The sequence below is a fragment of the Ostrea edulis genome, chromosome 5, assembly GCF_947568905.1.
Source record: "Ostrea edulis chromosome 5, xbOstEdul1.1, whole genome shotgun sequence".
Classification (NCBI taxonomy): Eukaryota; Metazoa; Mollusca; class Bivalvia; order Ostreida; family Ostreidae; genus Ostrea; species Ostrea edulis.
This window is the reverse complement of record NC_079168.1, coordinates 14,744,675-14,759,527: the sequence shown is the minus strand read 5'-3', so window position 1 is coordinate 14,759,527 and position 14,853 is coordinate 14,744,675. Positions and strand designations below refer to the sequence as shown.

Here is a 14,853-nt window from a genome sequence, read left to right as displayed (position 1 = left end):
TATTTCGCAAATTCTATTGTCGTTATAAGGATCTAGTTTGCCTATACAACCTGTCACTGGTTCAAATGCTATCTAACGTTTTTCATACCGATTGTTACGCCGTTCTTGGTACACTGACTTTGATTACGGATAACCCTGTTTACCTGATCAAGCTATAGGGCTCACGGCGGGTGTGACAGGTCGACAGGTGATGCTTACTCCTTCTAGGCACCTGATCCCATCTTTGGTATACCCATGGGTCTGTGTTTATCCACCTTTGTATTGTGTATTGTTTATAGGAGTTATGAGATTCATCACTGTTCGATATCTTCATTTGTTATAATATGCCTTGGTAAGGAACTTAGCCCTTTTTATTTTAGGTCGGATATGTATTCACTGTCAACAACAACTCATACAACATTTCCCGAAAACCAGACTTCAGAGAACTACCCTTCTGAAAACAATTACGTGAACAGTTCCTTAATGGAAGGTGATTCTAAACAAAATAGTCTGGAACACACATCAATCTTACCTCCTGAAGAGAATTCCGAAGAACCATTCCTGCATGACGCCAGTTTCATCATTGCCACTATTCTTTGCATTGCTGGAGTTTTGGGAAACATTGCTACATTGGTGATCATCCTTCTGAAGAAAAAAACATAAAATACCTACATACACAGGAATATTTTGTTTATCTCTGGCCGACACTCCAAGCTTGGTCCTTCGGTACTTTGTCGTCTTTCCTTTGATATTTTCTAAGATCTAAGATAGTGTTATCCGAATACATCTTTGCAGTTTCCTTTTTCACGTACTTTTCATCATATTTTCATGTGGTCATAATTGCATTTTTACGTTAGCTGGAGTCTGGATGACTTCTCTTGTCGTGTCGATTCTGTACACTGTCCATCTATATTTAGTAGAAGAAAAACACATGTCATTGTCTCAAAGTTATATTGTTGAATTGATTTTGCGATGTTTGCTATTCCTCGGGTCTGTGATTCCAGTTATTGTATTCCATGTCCTAAATATTGTACAATTACGTAAGGGTTTATCAAAATCTAGTTTTTTTCCCTCAAAATCAATGTCTGCTATATTGACTACCGTTGTCGTTATTTTTGTATTGGCCAACATTCCAGCTATCGTTGTGAATACAATGTATTTCAGTAATATACATGCATGTGTTGAGATTATACCGATATTTACTATTTTTCTAATGCTAAACCATAGTGCAAACACTTTTGTGTTTTCTACTCTCGGACACGACAAGAAAGAGGCTACGTGTATTTGGTTCGTGTTACTGTTTCCGGAATTGAATACAGGACAACAGAATTCGGAAATTTATAGTGTACATTCTTTCGTGGCTATTGCTTGAGAGAGGCATTTCATGTTTACACCTGGAGTTTTTATTTATAGCAGTAGCCAATTAGTCTTTTAATATATGATATGTGGTGTCCTGTAGATATAGAGATTTTAGATTTTTTTTTAAAATGTTACCCTTGGGGCAAAAATGGGGGTCAGAAAACGATGTATTTCTAGACAAAATCTGGTTCCTAGAACTTGTTATACATTTTACACAATAGCAAATTCATCTTTTTGAAAATGATTGGTTGTGTCTTGTAGATGCGCATTAAGGTTTCGGAATTTTCATTTTCATTGTGCTTGCCAATTGGGGGTCAAAAACGACGTTTTCTACAAAAACATGGTTCCCAGAACTCTTACATTTTACGTAGTAGCCAAATCATTAGTTTTGGGTAAAAAACGACGCTTGAAAAATAAAACTGGTTTCCAGAATTCCTCTTACAATTCGTGCAGTAGTCAAATCGTCCTTTGGAAGATGATTGGTGGTATGCTGTTTGATCCCATGGGTCAATAATTGACATTTTTTCGACAAAAAACCTAGTTCCCAGAATTCCTCATATATTTTACGCAGTACCCAAATCATCTTTAGGAAGGCAATTAGTAGTGTCCTATGTGCAATAACATTTCAGAATTTTTTTCATCCTGGGGGCCAATTGGGGGTTGAAATACGACGTTTTTCTATAGAAAACCTTGGGTTCCCAGAATTCCTCTTTGTGGTGTTTTTATTGTAATTATTCCGGATTTGTAATACTGTTTTGTATAATCCGGATTGTACAATCTGGAGCATTTTGGGTTCTTTATTTAGTTGGAATAAACGTTGCAAACGAAAACATGTGCTTTACCTGAATATACCTGTCTCAACGACATATACTCTATACCCACACCGTCATCCGTTACACATCTTACGTATCATGCAGTAGCCAATTCATCTTTTGGGAGATGATTGGTGGTGTCCTTTAGATATGGAATAAGGTTTTCACCTAAGGGGAAAATTGGATGGGAAAATCACGAATAAAAACCTGGTGCTCAGTGCATTGTGTCATGTGCAACAATATATTTGGTTTAAGGATTGGGATCCAACCAGGTTAACAATAATTTAACATTAAAATATGATAGAGGTTGGGGTGACCCCAGAACACTTACCCATCAGAATAATCAATGCATCTTGTATGTGCAGCAAGAAAACATGCTTTAAGGGTTAAGAGATCACCCACAATTGTTTTAAAAATATTTCAACAATCATAGAATTAGGATTTGAGATTACCTCAGGACACTATTTGTTATTTATAGATATAAACACGAGCCTGTATCTAGGGAGAATATGATATACATCTAGATGAAAATCACATTACACTGAAATCATCTAAATCCATTGTATGAAGTTGCACTCGATCTATTTGATTTATGCAAGTTCTCCCATTGCAACCGCATATAAGTAGAAGTAAAGATGAAATGATGTGGAGTCTATCAGACGGACTGAAACAGTACAAACCAGCATAATCATATATAGCAAGAAATTAATCCTAATTTTGCTCATACATGTATTTACTTAATTTGAAACATGGGTACACTTCCTTAGACTCCATTAATTGCAGTGTTAAATATTTTTTACCAATGTTTACTTAAAACAAAGTAACACGGGTTACATTTGCTCAGACTCCATCAATTGTAGTGTTTCCATTTGTTACCTGAGCCACCTCTGGTATATCCAGGGGTCTGTGTTTGTCCAACTCGTTATTTTTTATTGGTTGATATTGATCACTGTTCGTTATCTTCAGCTTTCATGACAAATGCGGATTAAAATTTGTTACCAATGTTTACTTAAAACACAGTAATGTAGTGTTTCAATTTGTTACCTGAGCCACCTCTGGTATATCGAGGGGTCTGTGTTTGTCCAACTCTCTATTATGTATAGGTTATAGGAGTTATGAGATCGATTATTGTTCGTTAGGAAGGATTACATATAAAATTTCTTTATTGTGTGTGTCTATCAGTGTCTACCAGAGCCTCTCATCTACTCACGTTAATCGTTATGTTACTATTGATAGCAAAGTTGGCGCGTGAAAGGTGATTATTTCAATTAGACTGATTGATTTATGTATACGTGTAATGAAAATTGGAGCTGGCCAAGAGGTAGATGATTCTAGTTTGCACAAACAAATATTGTATTTATTTCTTATTGTCACTTCAGATTTGGAGTCTAAAAGACATGCTGAAATCAAACAAGAGAGAGAGAGAGAGAGAGAGAGAGAGAGAGAGAGAGAGAGAGAGAGAGAGAGAGAGTGTGTGTGTGTGTGTGTGTGTGTGTGTGTGTGTGTGTGTGTGTGTAATGATTTAATATTTCCGGTTACAAATGTAACATATAAACGGAGAGTGTACTGTATTCAACAACATTTGTAAGCATTATTTTCAGATCTGCATGGGGTTTTAAAGTCTCGGGTTGGAATGGTTACTTAATTCTTGTCACATCTACGTATATATAAGCAAATTAAATTCATTATTTGTGGGAATTCAATACATTTAGACGGTGACCATACTTGTGTTAGGAAGTAATTTTTATGTTGTTTAGCTTCTGTTGCTGTCTGTAATAAACCGACTTCGTTGTTGGCCTGTATACTATGTAACATGGAAATGGGTTTGTAAATGTTCATTTTGGCTGCTTAGTGCTGTCCATTGATTCTGGAGTGATATCTCTCAAAGATGCCCTTAGTAATTTGTCCATCGTTGTCTTAGTGGTTCCAGAACTTCCGGTCTATTCTTGCAACTCAACGACGAATTGGATAGGTCATACCAGTGATGTAATATAGCTGGCAATCAGTCTGGTGTCTTCATGAAGTAGTCTGTTCTACACTAGCAACAGCTGCTTAACCAAAGAATGGTTAGCTACTCGAAGACATCTACTTGAAACAGGAAAAGTAAATGATTAAGTGTTGACTGCGATTTAACAAAAGTGGCTGACTTCCTGTCTGTTTTGAAGGTGAGGATCCTCGAATCATCACCATTGTCTGCTGTGAGGAACTTATCTCCAGCGATGTTGCGTATAAATTGTCAATGAAGAACCCCAGCATCTTCTTCATATCAACTTCAGAGTACTAGTACTTGTGCATAAGTACAGACTGGTGTTTAGCAAGGTAATGCTTTAGATGTCATGTAACATGTTTGTTCATAACTGCGGTTATTTTCCCCTTTGAAAAGGGGTTGCCCCTTATTTAAAGCAACTTAAAGCTTCTCTGACGCTAAAGATAATGATACACTCTTGAAGCTTCTCTGACATGATAGACAGCGATCACATCGGAATGTTTATCTGACACCATGAAGTACTACCAAATATTTAAGACAGCATACGTAATTCATATGAGGAGGTCAATATGTAGGGTCATTCTTATATGACAACTAACAGAAGCTTCCAATATGCATATAAAGGTTCAACGGAGGTCAGATATACTAAAGAGTATGTTCTGCAGCTGGAAAATATTTGGTGTTCTAAGACCTGACACTGAAAACGAAAGTTTACAAATCACAGACATAAAATGAACGACAGCTGTCTCCAGCACTGAGAAGGAGAACAACTTGGTCATAGAAAACCCCCCAGATACGATGGCCATCACCAATAAAAACATATAGAACTAAATTATATCCCGAAAGAATAAGAAATTGGATTTCTGATGATTAAATATATCGGACATGCTCTCTGCAAAGCTCTAACAATCACAGTAGCTGCAGGAAACAGATCTTGACCTGGAACCCAGAGGGGAATATGAACAGGGGAACATCTGACACCGAGACATTCATCTCAAATGAATCCCACTAGAAACCAATATTTCGGACAAGGATGGCTTGTCAATTCTTGTGGACGGTATGTGCCTCATGAGAACAACCGATTATATGAATCAAATATTTATATCAGCTTTAGTCATAAAATGAGTACATTGTTTACCAATGAAATGATGAAACACAGCAATCAATACATGGCATTCATAATTGAAGGCAAAGTTCTATCTGTTTTAGGAAATTCTTGAAGTGAAAGAGCATCATTCACAGCTTAAACAGTGTTGACACTCCTGACAGTCGGTAATCTGAAATTTGGACGTTGAGGTATTAGTGGTTATAGGTAAGATATAACATACTCTAATAATTATTGCGGGTAATATGCATCAGCGTGGTAAAATGTCTAAATCTGATTAAACGGTCTTATTTCTTGAATGCTTAAGGATGATCCTAGATATGAAAGTAAATAAATACATGTAAAGTATATTTAAATTTTCTATAGGCATGTATTTGACAAATTACAAAAGCAGATAGAAAAGTGGGGCCCTGTGTTCTTATTTTTAGCCAGATAGCATCAAGTTGGACAGGTTTGCTCTTGACATTTATTGAAAATGATTTCACACCCCATGACTTGTTACTTATAGCTGGTTACTAATAACTTGCTTTTCTTACCTGAAGTAGCCAGCTGCTACTAATTGTACACTTTTCCTTTCTCCAGTAGATGTCTTCTAGTGGCTAATATTTCTTCTGTTAAGCAGCTGTTGCTAGTGTAGATCAGGCTACGAGTATCTAACGTTACCGATGTTTTAAACATACTAGTTATATCTATTGAAACTATATTATATACCAAGAAATATCAACTGACTCCGGCATTACAATTGCATCGTGTCATTATTCTTGATCTCATATTTCAAAAATACTTCTGCATCATTGCTTTCAGGGAAAATCAAGTCTTCAAAACTTAAATGAATCTGTGTACTAAAAAAATTCTTTTTTGAATTATTTCGACCGGTTTACTGGTCTTCTTCAGTAATATTTATCTGTCATAGCATCGTAACGCAAGACTATAAACAAAAGTACTATGACGTTTCAGTGAGTATTATAATTGAAAAGTAACGTCAAAGTTGATATTGCGCGAAAAAAAAAAACATTTGAAAAAGGTAAGAGTCTAATAATAAGATAAACAATACTCACTCGACCCCGTGGACACTTCCTCAAATATGAATATGCAATTAAATATTTGTTAAGCAATGTTGCAAATTTTTTAAATATTTGCTCACAAAGCAGTCAACGTCTGGCCTAAGTGAATACAAACATGAAATTTTACAGTAGGTAGCTAATCGTAAATACATCAATATATACGTTACGTTGTTTACTAATCTTTAATCAGATCTCCTGGAAAAAATTTTTTTACCACAAAGAGTTTTTAACTCGTGATTTTCAAATCAGAGTATTTTGCTTTTCAGAAAAAGTCAAAAGTGTATTCTGTTAATTTACTGATTATCTTTGCTGTTTTGTCATTAACATTTAATTACATCACTAAATCTAAATGTAATCGGATATCATGTGACCGAGTGTCTGACGTATGGTGGATGTGACCGGTCGACAATGGATGCTTACTCCTCCTACACACCTGATCTCACCTATGGTATATCCAGGAGTCTGTGTTTACCGAACTCTCTATTTTGTATTGCTTATAGGAGTTTGATCACTGGTCGTTATCTTCACCTTTCATTGAAATTTAATACCTCATTGATAAATTTCTAAATCCCAATGACAATGAAGAGTTTATAATAAAAAGAACTACAAAGGATTTTCACCCGTAAATATACATGTATTTATTATGCAGTATTGAATAAATTTCATAAACTTCAAACAAACAAAACTATTTGTCATATTGTAAATCAAACTGTTATATATTAAAATCAATTATCATTACGTGTTCTTTGCATACAAGGCATTAATTATTATGAAGACAAAATTGGTCCCTTTTGTTTATTCCGAATGATATATAAGTATTCCAATATTATCTTCCATAACTTTTCTCTAAAGCGACGATAAATGTAATCTTTGTAAAGTTTTTTCATTCCTATTATAGAATACTCGTTTCTACTAAGAGAATCTGTATAGAAATGAATAGCAACAGGGTCATCAGTTTCTCGTCTAATAAATGACAAATTCAAAACATGCCTTTGGTATAAAGTTACTCCAGTTTTTTCCACTTTTGTTGATTTTTTTTGCAATACACTCCATAAACTATATTGCTGGATTTACAATTGATATTTGTTACTGTTACAGTATTCTGTTTGATTAGTGTTGATGACATGTTGACATAAAATACTATTTTAGCATAAATTTTCTTTTCTGAAGAAAGGATTATTGTATTTCTTATGTACCAGAATGTCGTCTAAAATTTTGTCTCTTTTAAAAGCCACTATTGGCAAATTCCTAAAATATTTTTGAGGCCATCAGAATTTTCAAGAACTTTTTGAAAGTTTCGTTTTAATCTTATGAATATTGGGAAGTCCTTTATAATAGTTTACCACGAAAGGAACACGGTATCCTGCTTCGCCTTCTTTCGGTAGTTTAGGAGATTTAATCGGTCGAGTTTATTTACTTCCCAAGTTCTTTTTCTACATTATTATCTAAATAACCGCGTTTTCTTAAACCAAACTTTATTTCCTTTCCTTTCGATGAATATTTTATTTTTCTTCTGTGAAACAAATTCTACGCGCACGGAGCCCAGTTAAAAGGGAAAAGATGTTTTTGTAGATTCGTGGTGGTTAGAGATTTTATTAAGGTATATATGTTTATCGGTCAGTAGAAAGGATCCCGTCTGTTATTGACATTGTTACATCAAGGAAATCGATTTTGGTGTTTGATAGACGTACGGGGTTTTATGGAATTGTTTTAGTTCTCCTGTACCCGTCCAGATGCCAAAAATAACATCAATATATCGTACATAAAATAATGGTAATTTTTCTGATTTTTCAAAAAGAATTCGTTTCCATCTCCCCATGTACACACGTATGTATGTATATAATTTTGGGAATATTTTTTGAAAAGGTAAAAATAACGAACAGTGACTAATCTCATAACTCGTACAAGGAATACAAAATTAAGCGTTGGGAAACAAGGACCCCTGAGGTAGGATCTTGTACTTAGCGGGAGAAAGCATCCCCCCTGTCGACCGGTGACAACCGCCGTGAAGCCTGTATCTTGATCAGGTAGACGGAATAATCCGTAACTAAAATCCGTGTGTAAGGAACGCCCCAACAATTGGTATGACACGCCCCAGACGCGAAATGAAAGGTGAAGATAACGAACAGTGATCAATCTCATAACTCCTATAAGCAATACAAAATAGATAGCTGGGCAAACACGGACATCTGGACACACCAAATGTGGGATCAGGTTCCTAGGAGGAGTAAGCATCCCCTGTCGACCGGTCACACCCGCCGTGAGTCCTATATCCTGATCAGGTAAACGGAGTTATCCGCAGTCAAAATCAATGTGCCAAGAACGGCTTAACAATCGGCATGAAAAACGTCAGACAGCATTTGACACAATGATAGGCTGTATTGGCAAACTAGATCGTTATAACGACTATAGAATTTGAGAAAGCATAATTCGTGTACATGAGAATTCCAACAAACCGTTAGAAGACATGATCATCAAAGACTACGAAGATATTGTCAATCTGGAACACCAGTATTTTTAATATGAATTTAGGAGTACTTCTGCGTAGAATCAGAGTGAAAAGTGAAAACCCAGCCCAATCAATCCATATAATGTAAATGTACATATTGTCACTTTCAGGGCCTCATTGGATATTCTGTACTATTTTAAAGTTTCCTTGGGTCAGTTTTGTTATTACATCAATGCATATGATAAATCAACACTCATTTAATTTCTGTAATATTTATGGTTGTCTATATTATGCTATTTTTCAGTAATAATATTTGTTATCTGAATAGAATAAATGAAAAGGAATCATGCCTTTAGGGAAATTCCTCTTTTTATTATAGGTTGGATATGTATTCACTGTCAACAACAACTCCTCCAACATTGACCGAAAACCAACCTTCGGAGAACTACCCTTCTGAAAACAATTACGTGAACAGTACGTTAATGGAAGGTGATTCTAAACAAAACAGCTCCGAACACACACCAATCCAATTTCCTGTAGATATCTCCGAAGAATCACTCCTGCATGACGCCAGTTTCATCATTGCCACTATTCTTTGCATTGCTGGAGTTTTGGGAAACATTGCTACCTTGGTGATCATCATTCTGAAGAAAAAACATAAAGTACCTACATACACGGGGATATTTTGTTTATCTCTGGCCGACACTCCAAGCTTGGTCCTTCGGTATTTCTTAAACTTTCGTATGATTTTTGCTAAGATAGTGTCATCTGAATACATTTTTGCTATTAGTTTTTTTACGTGCTTCTCATCAAATTTCCATGTCGTCATAATTGCGTTTTTACGCTATATTTACGTTAGTAAGCCGTTTTACAGCCGTACGTTGACTTGTCGTAGAGTCCTGTATCTGTCAGCTGGAGTCTGGATGACTTCCCTTGTTCTGTCGATTTTGTACACTGTTCATCTATATTTAGTAGAAGAAAAACACATGTCATTGTCTCAAAGTTATATTGTTGAAGTGATTTTGCAATGTTTGCTATTCCTCGGGTCTATAATTCCAGTTATTATATTCCATATCCTAAATATTGTACAATTACGTAAGGGTTTATCAAAATTTACAGTTTCTTTCTCAAAATCAATGTCTACAATGCTGACTACCGTTGTCGTTATTTTTGTATTGGCCAACATTCCAGCTATTGTTGTGAATGCACTGTATTTCAGAAATATACATTTAAGTGTTGAGATTAGACCGATAGTATATATTCCTTTGATGCTAAACAACAGCGCAAACCCTTTTGTTTATTTTTTATTTTCGGAGACGGTTAGAAAGAGGCTACAGGTATTTGGTTATTGTAGCTGTTTCCGGAAGTGAATACAGTACAACAGAATTCAAAAATGCATAGTGTACATCTCTCGCCATTAATTGCTAAGAGAAGGATCGCATGTTTACACCCGCATTTTCTGAAGAAAGTTCGGATACATTGCATATTGTTCTTACCCTGGACCCTCTCTCCATCTGTCACTTTCTTCTTCCTCAAGTCCCGTGGGGATCCGGGTTAGAATAGGTCTTGAGTAACCCTTGCTTGTCGTAAGAGACGACTAAATGGGACAGTCCTTCATATGAGACCACAAAAACCGAGGTCCCGTGTCACAGCAGGTGTGGCACGATAAAGGTCCCTCCTTACTCAATGGCCATAAGCGCCGAGCACAGGACTAAATTTTGCAGCCCTTCACCGGCAATGGTGACGTCTACATATGAGTGAACATTTCTCATGTAGGAGGTTAAACAACATACGATCAACTGATCTTCTTCCTTAATTTCCTCCTTTATCTTAAGCAGTAACCAATTCATTTTTTCGATTATGATAGGTGGTGTCCTGAAGGTTTGTAAGAGGGTTTTGTAATATTTAATTTTACCCTGGGGCAAAAATCTGGTTCCTAGAACTTTTCGTACAGTTTACGCAATAGTCAAATCATCGTTTGGAAGATGATTGGGGATATACTCGGGAAAAAAACCTGGTTCCCAGAACTACTCCTATAATCTGTGCAGTTGCGAAATAATCTTTGGGAAAATTATTGGTGGTTTACTTTGGGTGTGCAATCAGTTTTCGGAATCTTCATTCTGATCATCGGGATTAAGAATCGGCGTTATTTCGACAAAAACCCTAATTCCCAGAACTTCTCTTACATTCTACGCAGTTACCAAATCATAATTTGGAAGGTACTTGGTTGTGCACTATAAATATGCAATGAGATTTCGGAATTTTTATTTTTACCCTTGGGGCCAATTAGAGGTTGAAAAACGTTTTTCTATAGAGGGGCAATTGGCATGGAAAACGTCGAATAAAAACCTGGTACTCAGTGCAATGTGTGATCTGCACCAAGAGTATATTCGATTTTAGGGTTGGAATCTTAACCATTTCAAAGATATTTTAACAATAAAAAATGGTGGGGGTTGGGATTACCCCAGGGCACCTGTCCATCAGAAAAATTCATGCATCTTGATATGTGCAGCGGGAATATGTATGGTTAAGGAGTCAAGACCTCCGTTGTTTTAAAAAATATTTCAACAGTATAGGATATGAAAATGTGAAGATGACGAACAGTAATCAATCTAATAACTCTGATAAGGAGTACAAAATTAAGAGTTGGACAAACACGGACCTCTGGATATACTAGAGGTGGGATCAGGTGCCTAGGAGGACTAATCTCCTGGTGACCGGTCACACAGGCTGTAGGTCCTGTATCTTGATCAGGTAAACGGAGAAATCCACAGCCAAAATCAGCGCGCAGAGAACGGCCCAACAATCTTTATGAAATACGGCAAACTATCTAAGTACGAAGCAGAAGAAGAGTCAGTGGTGTCTTTTATTTTGAGTTGCCCAGGATAGTGAATCCACATATGAATGAAAATGATTATTGTTCATAGATAAACCGTCGTCGATATATCAAATGTCGAATTGAAGGCTATAGCTAGAGATTATTGAGTAAACATTGTGGTTCCCATGTTACACAGGTACGACGGGGACTATGTCTAAAGATAAACATTTGTGTGCGAGTAGTGCTGTCTTTTAACAGCATCTAGTTTAAAATCACTTTACTAAAATGTTTAAATTGGTGTGTTTTCCATGATGATATTATGTACATTTAACAAAATTAGTATCTATTTTAACTTGACATTGTTGTGTTCAATGTTAAATAGAGGTATATCAGTTGTCAATAGATGTATACTTAAATGATATGTGTAGTGAAAAATTGTTTGTTACATATAGATATGAATCTGAGAGGACATGATCAAGGGTCATGGATGGTATTCCCTCCAAATCATGCCGCCAGTTCCTTAAGCTCCAATTTACAAACAAATCATTAGATGTCGTCAACATAAGCAACATTCATAAAAGAGTTGAGTCGTGTATTCCAACTTATTTCAAGTTGAAGTCTACACCCAGTATTTCTTACAAATATACTTCTACTATTGCATCCAAACTTTTCAATTATAAACCAACTTTGCCGTGCCTAGGTATAAACCATCTTATACTTAGTCTACCCACTATACGTGTTCTTCTTCATCTTCTTTCAACATGGACATGTCATTACTGGTGGTGATCCACGACCCGTACTGGTTTAAAGAGCCTGTGATTGGCAACATCCATAATCACAGAGTTCAGTCAAAATTCAGTTGTTGAAAAACCCAAGTATAGACTAGTTGTGACTTCTTCATCTTCCCACCATTTTATTTCACAATCACATTGTTTTGGAAGTTTTCTCTCTAAATTTGTCTGATTTCTATAATTTTGAAAAATAATTCTCTTTTCATCCCGACCATGGTATAAACTCTCTACACCATCGTCTGTAAACACGCTTCCAATGAAACTTTTTTTTCTCAATTCAGTAGAACAGTGTATCGTTCTTGATAACAATGTAGATTATTGATATTTGTCGTGTTGTGTGATATTTGTTTATGTAATACATGTAATATGTCCTTCGGATGAGACCGCTAAAACCGAAGCCCAATGTCACAGCAGGTGTGGCACGATAAAGATCCCTCCCTGCTCAAAGGCCATAAACGCCGAGCATAGGCCTAAATTTTGCAGCCCTTCACGGGCAGTGGTGACGTCTCCATATGAGTGAAATATTCTCGAGAGGGACGTTAAACAATATACAATCAATCAATCTCCTGATAAAGACGCGGGTTGTCTTGTCTGGCCTTCAACATACTTTTCTATTGCCACATATTACACTTGATAATTTTAATATGTAGACGTTTTGTTTGTTATAAGCTTTTGTAGTTTCAGTTTCCTTACTTTCTATGAAAGGTGAAGATAACGAACAGTGATCAATCTCATAACTCCTACAAGCAATACAAAATAGATAGTTGGGCAAACACGGACCCCTGGACACACCAGAGGTGGGATCAGGTGCCTAGGAGGAGTAAGCATCCCCCGTCGTCCGGTCACACCCGCCGTGAGCCCTATATCCTAATATATGACACTAATCAGGCCGGTCGTGGTGACTTAATGGTTAGCATTCTCTCACCAGAGGGCCAGTAGCGCATGGAACTCTGGGTAGAGAATGGGTGGTTAGGGGCTCAGTCTCTCCAGAGGGTCAGTAGCGCACGGAACTCTGGGTAGAGAATGGGTGGTTAGGGGCTCAGTCTCTCCAGAGGGTCAGTAGCGCACGGAACTCTGGGTAGAGAATGGGTGGTTAGGGGCTCAGTTTGCAACTGGGAGGCCCAGGTTCAATTCTCGATCCCGACGCCGCGAGAAATCAAAAGGTAGAAATTCTCCGGGCGCCTGGTACTACAAGTCTTACAACCGAGGGTACCTCGTCACGGTAGGCGTCGGTATATAAAACCCCCACGGCTACAACCGTAGGTGTCATGAATAGGTCAAAATTCGTGGCCATTCACTTAACGCTGATAATCTCTACGGGAGTGGAAATTTTTCGAAGAGGAAGTAAAACAACACAAAAACATGTCATCATACATTGATATATTAGGTAAATATACTGTGACCTACACATCGTTTGACAAGCAGTAACGTACTATTATCTACATTTAATCTGTATCAGGTGAACAAATCATGTGAGATAGTGCGATAAGTAATCGAACTGAAAGCACAAGTTAATCAGGAGCAATGTAATATAGATTAGTGTACAGTCGAAATCAAATTTCCATGTAAGTACATACAATTCAATGTTTTTCCAAGGTCAATATGAAACTTACATGGGGAAAATCAAAACAGAAACAGAATTAAAGAGGCTAGGATAATCAAACTTCATACAGTACTAAAACATATATTCAACCACCATAGGCACCTCTCTCGCTCGCTCTCTCTCTCTCTCTCTCTCTCTCTCTCTCTCTCTCTTGTCTATCTGTTTATCCATCAGGACATATTCCCTATGATGAAAGGAAGCTGCCTGTAATTTCTCAAGGTCAAAAGTCATACTTTCATGGAAAAACGTTACTTTATTTATAAGAAAAGGATGGCTCATCAAACTTGCTGTACATGCTCTGGGTATCATGATAAAGAATATACGTTGTTTTTATGTGCACATAAAAAAATTATGGTAACTCTTTTGAAACATGTGTGGCAAAATAAGGAGGGAGATGGTGCAAAATATGTGCGTAACAACGTCTGTGACATCATTCTCACTAGAGAGCAGGACTGGCTCGTTGAATACTAGTATTAAAGACTGGTATGCAGATTCACCACCATCTTTTCTAGTTTAAAAGGATGTTTGTGGGGAGCGGATCGGACCGAAAAGCCTTGTCTCTTCTTGGCGAAGATAATCCACTCCCAAAGAAACAAAATTGTTACGATCGCATCACTGCTAAATTTTCAAAAAGGTTTCAAGTGACTTAGTTATTAGTGCAAGGTTTAACTCTGGAAACGTATTTAAAGTTAAATGTCACACTTTAAAAAATGTTCTATCTTTGTAGACTACTTCAGACGGAAATACTAATAGGGCAAAGATACACGGAGAGAAAATGAACAAACATTGGTAATATCGACTTTATCTGTTTTGATCGGGACCTCATACACTTTCAAGATTAATTGTTTTCAGTAACTAACGCGACAAACTATATTTACAAAGATTT

General features: G+C 36.7%; 1 protein-coding gene across 1 annotated transcript; it reads left to right on the top strand.

Annotated features, from left to right (window-relative positions):
- Positions 1 to 5,246: 5,246 nt before the first annotated feature.
- On the top strand, positions 5,247 to 12,473 carry LOC130055155 (somatostatin receptor type 4-like). The gene is made up of 2 exons (XM_056166772.1): positions 5,247 to 5,449; positions 9,135 to 12,473. Exon 2 carries the CDS (start codon positions 9,142 to 9,144, stop codon positions 10,123 to 10,125), a length of 984 nt encoding a protein of 327 aa, XP_056022747.1. The 5' UTR covers positions 5,247 to 5,449; positions 9,135 to 9,141; the 3' UTR covers positions 10,126 to 12,473.
- The last annotated feature ends 2,380 nt before the right edge of the window (positions 12,474 to 14,853 follow it).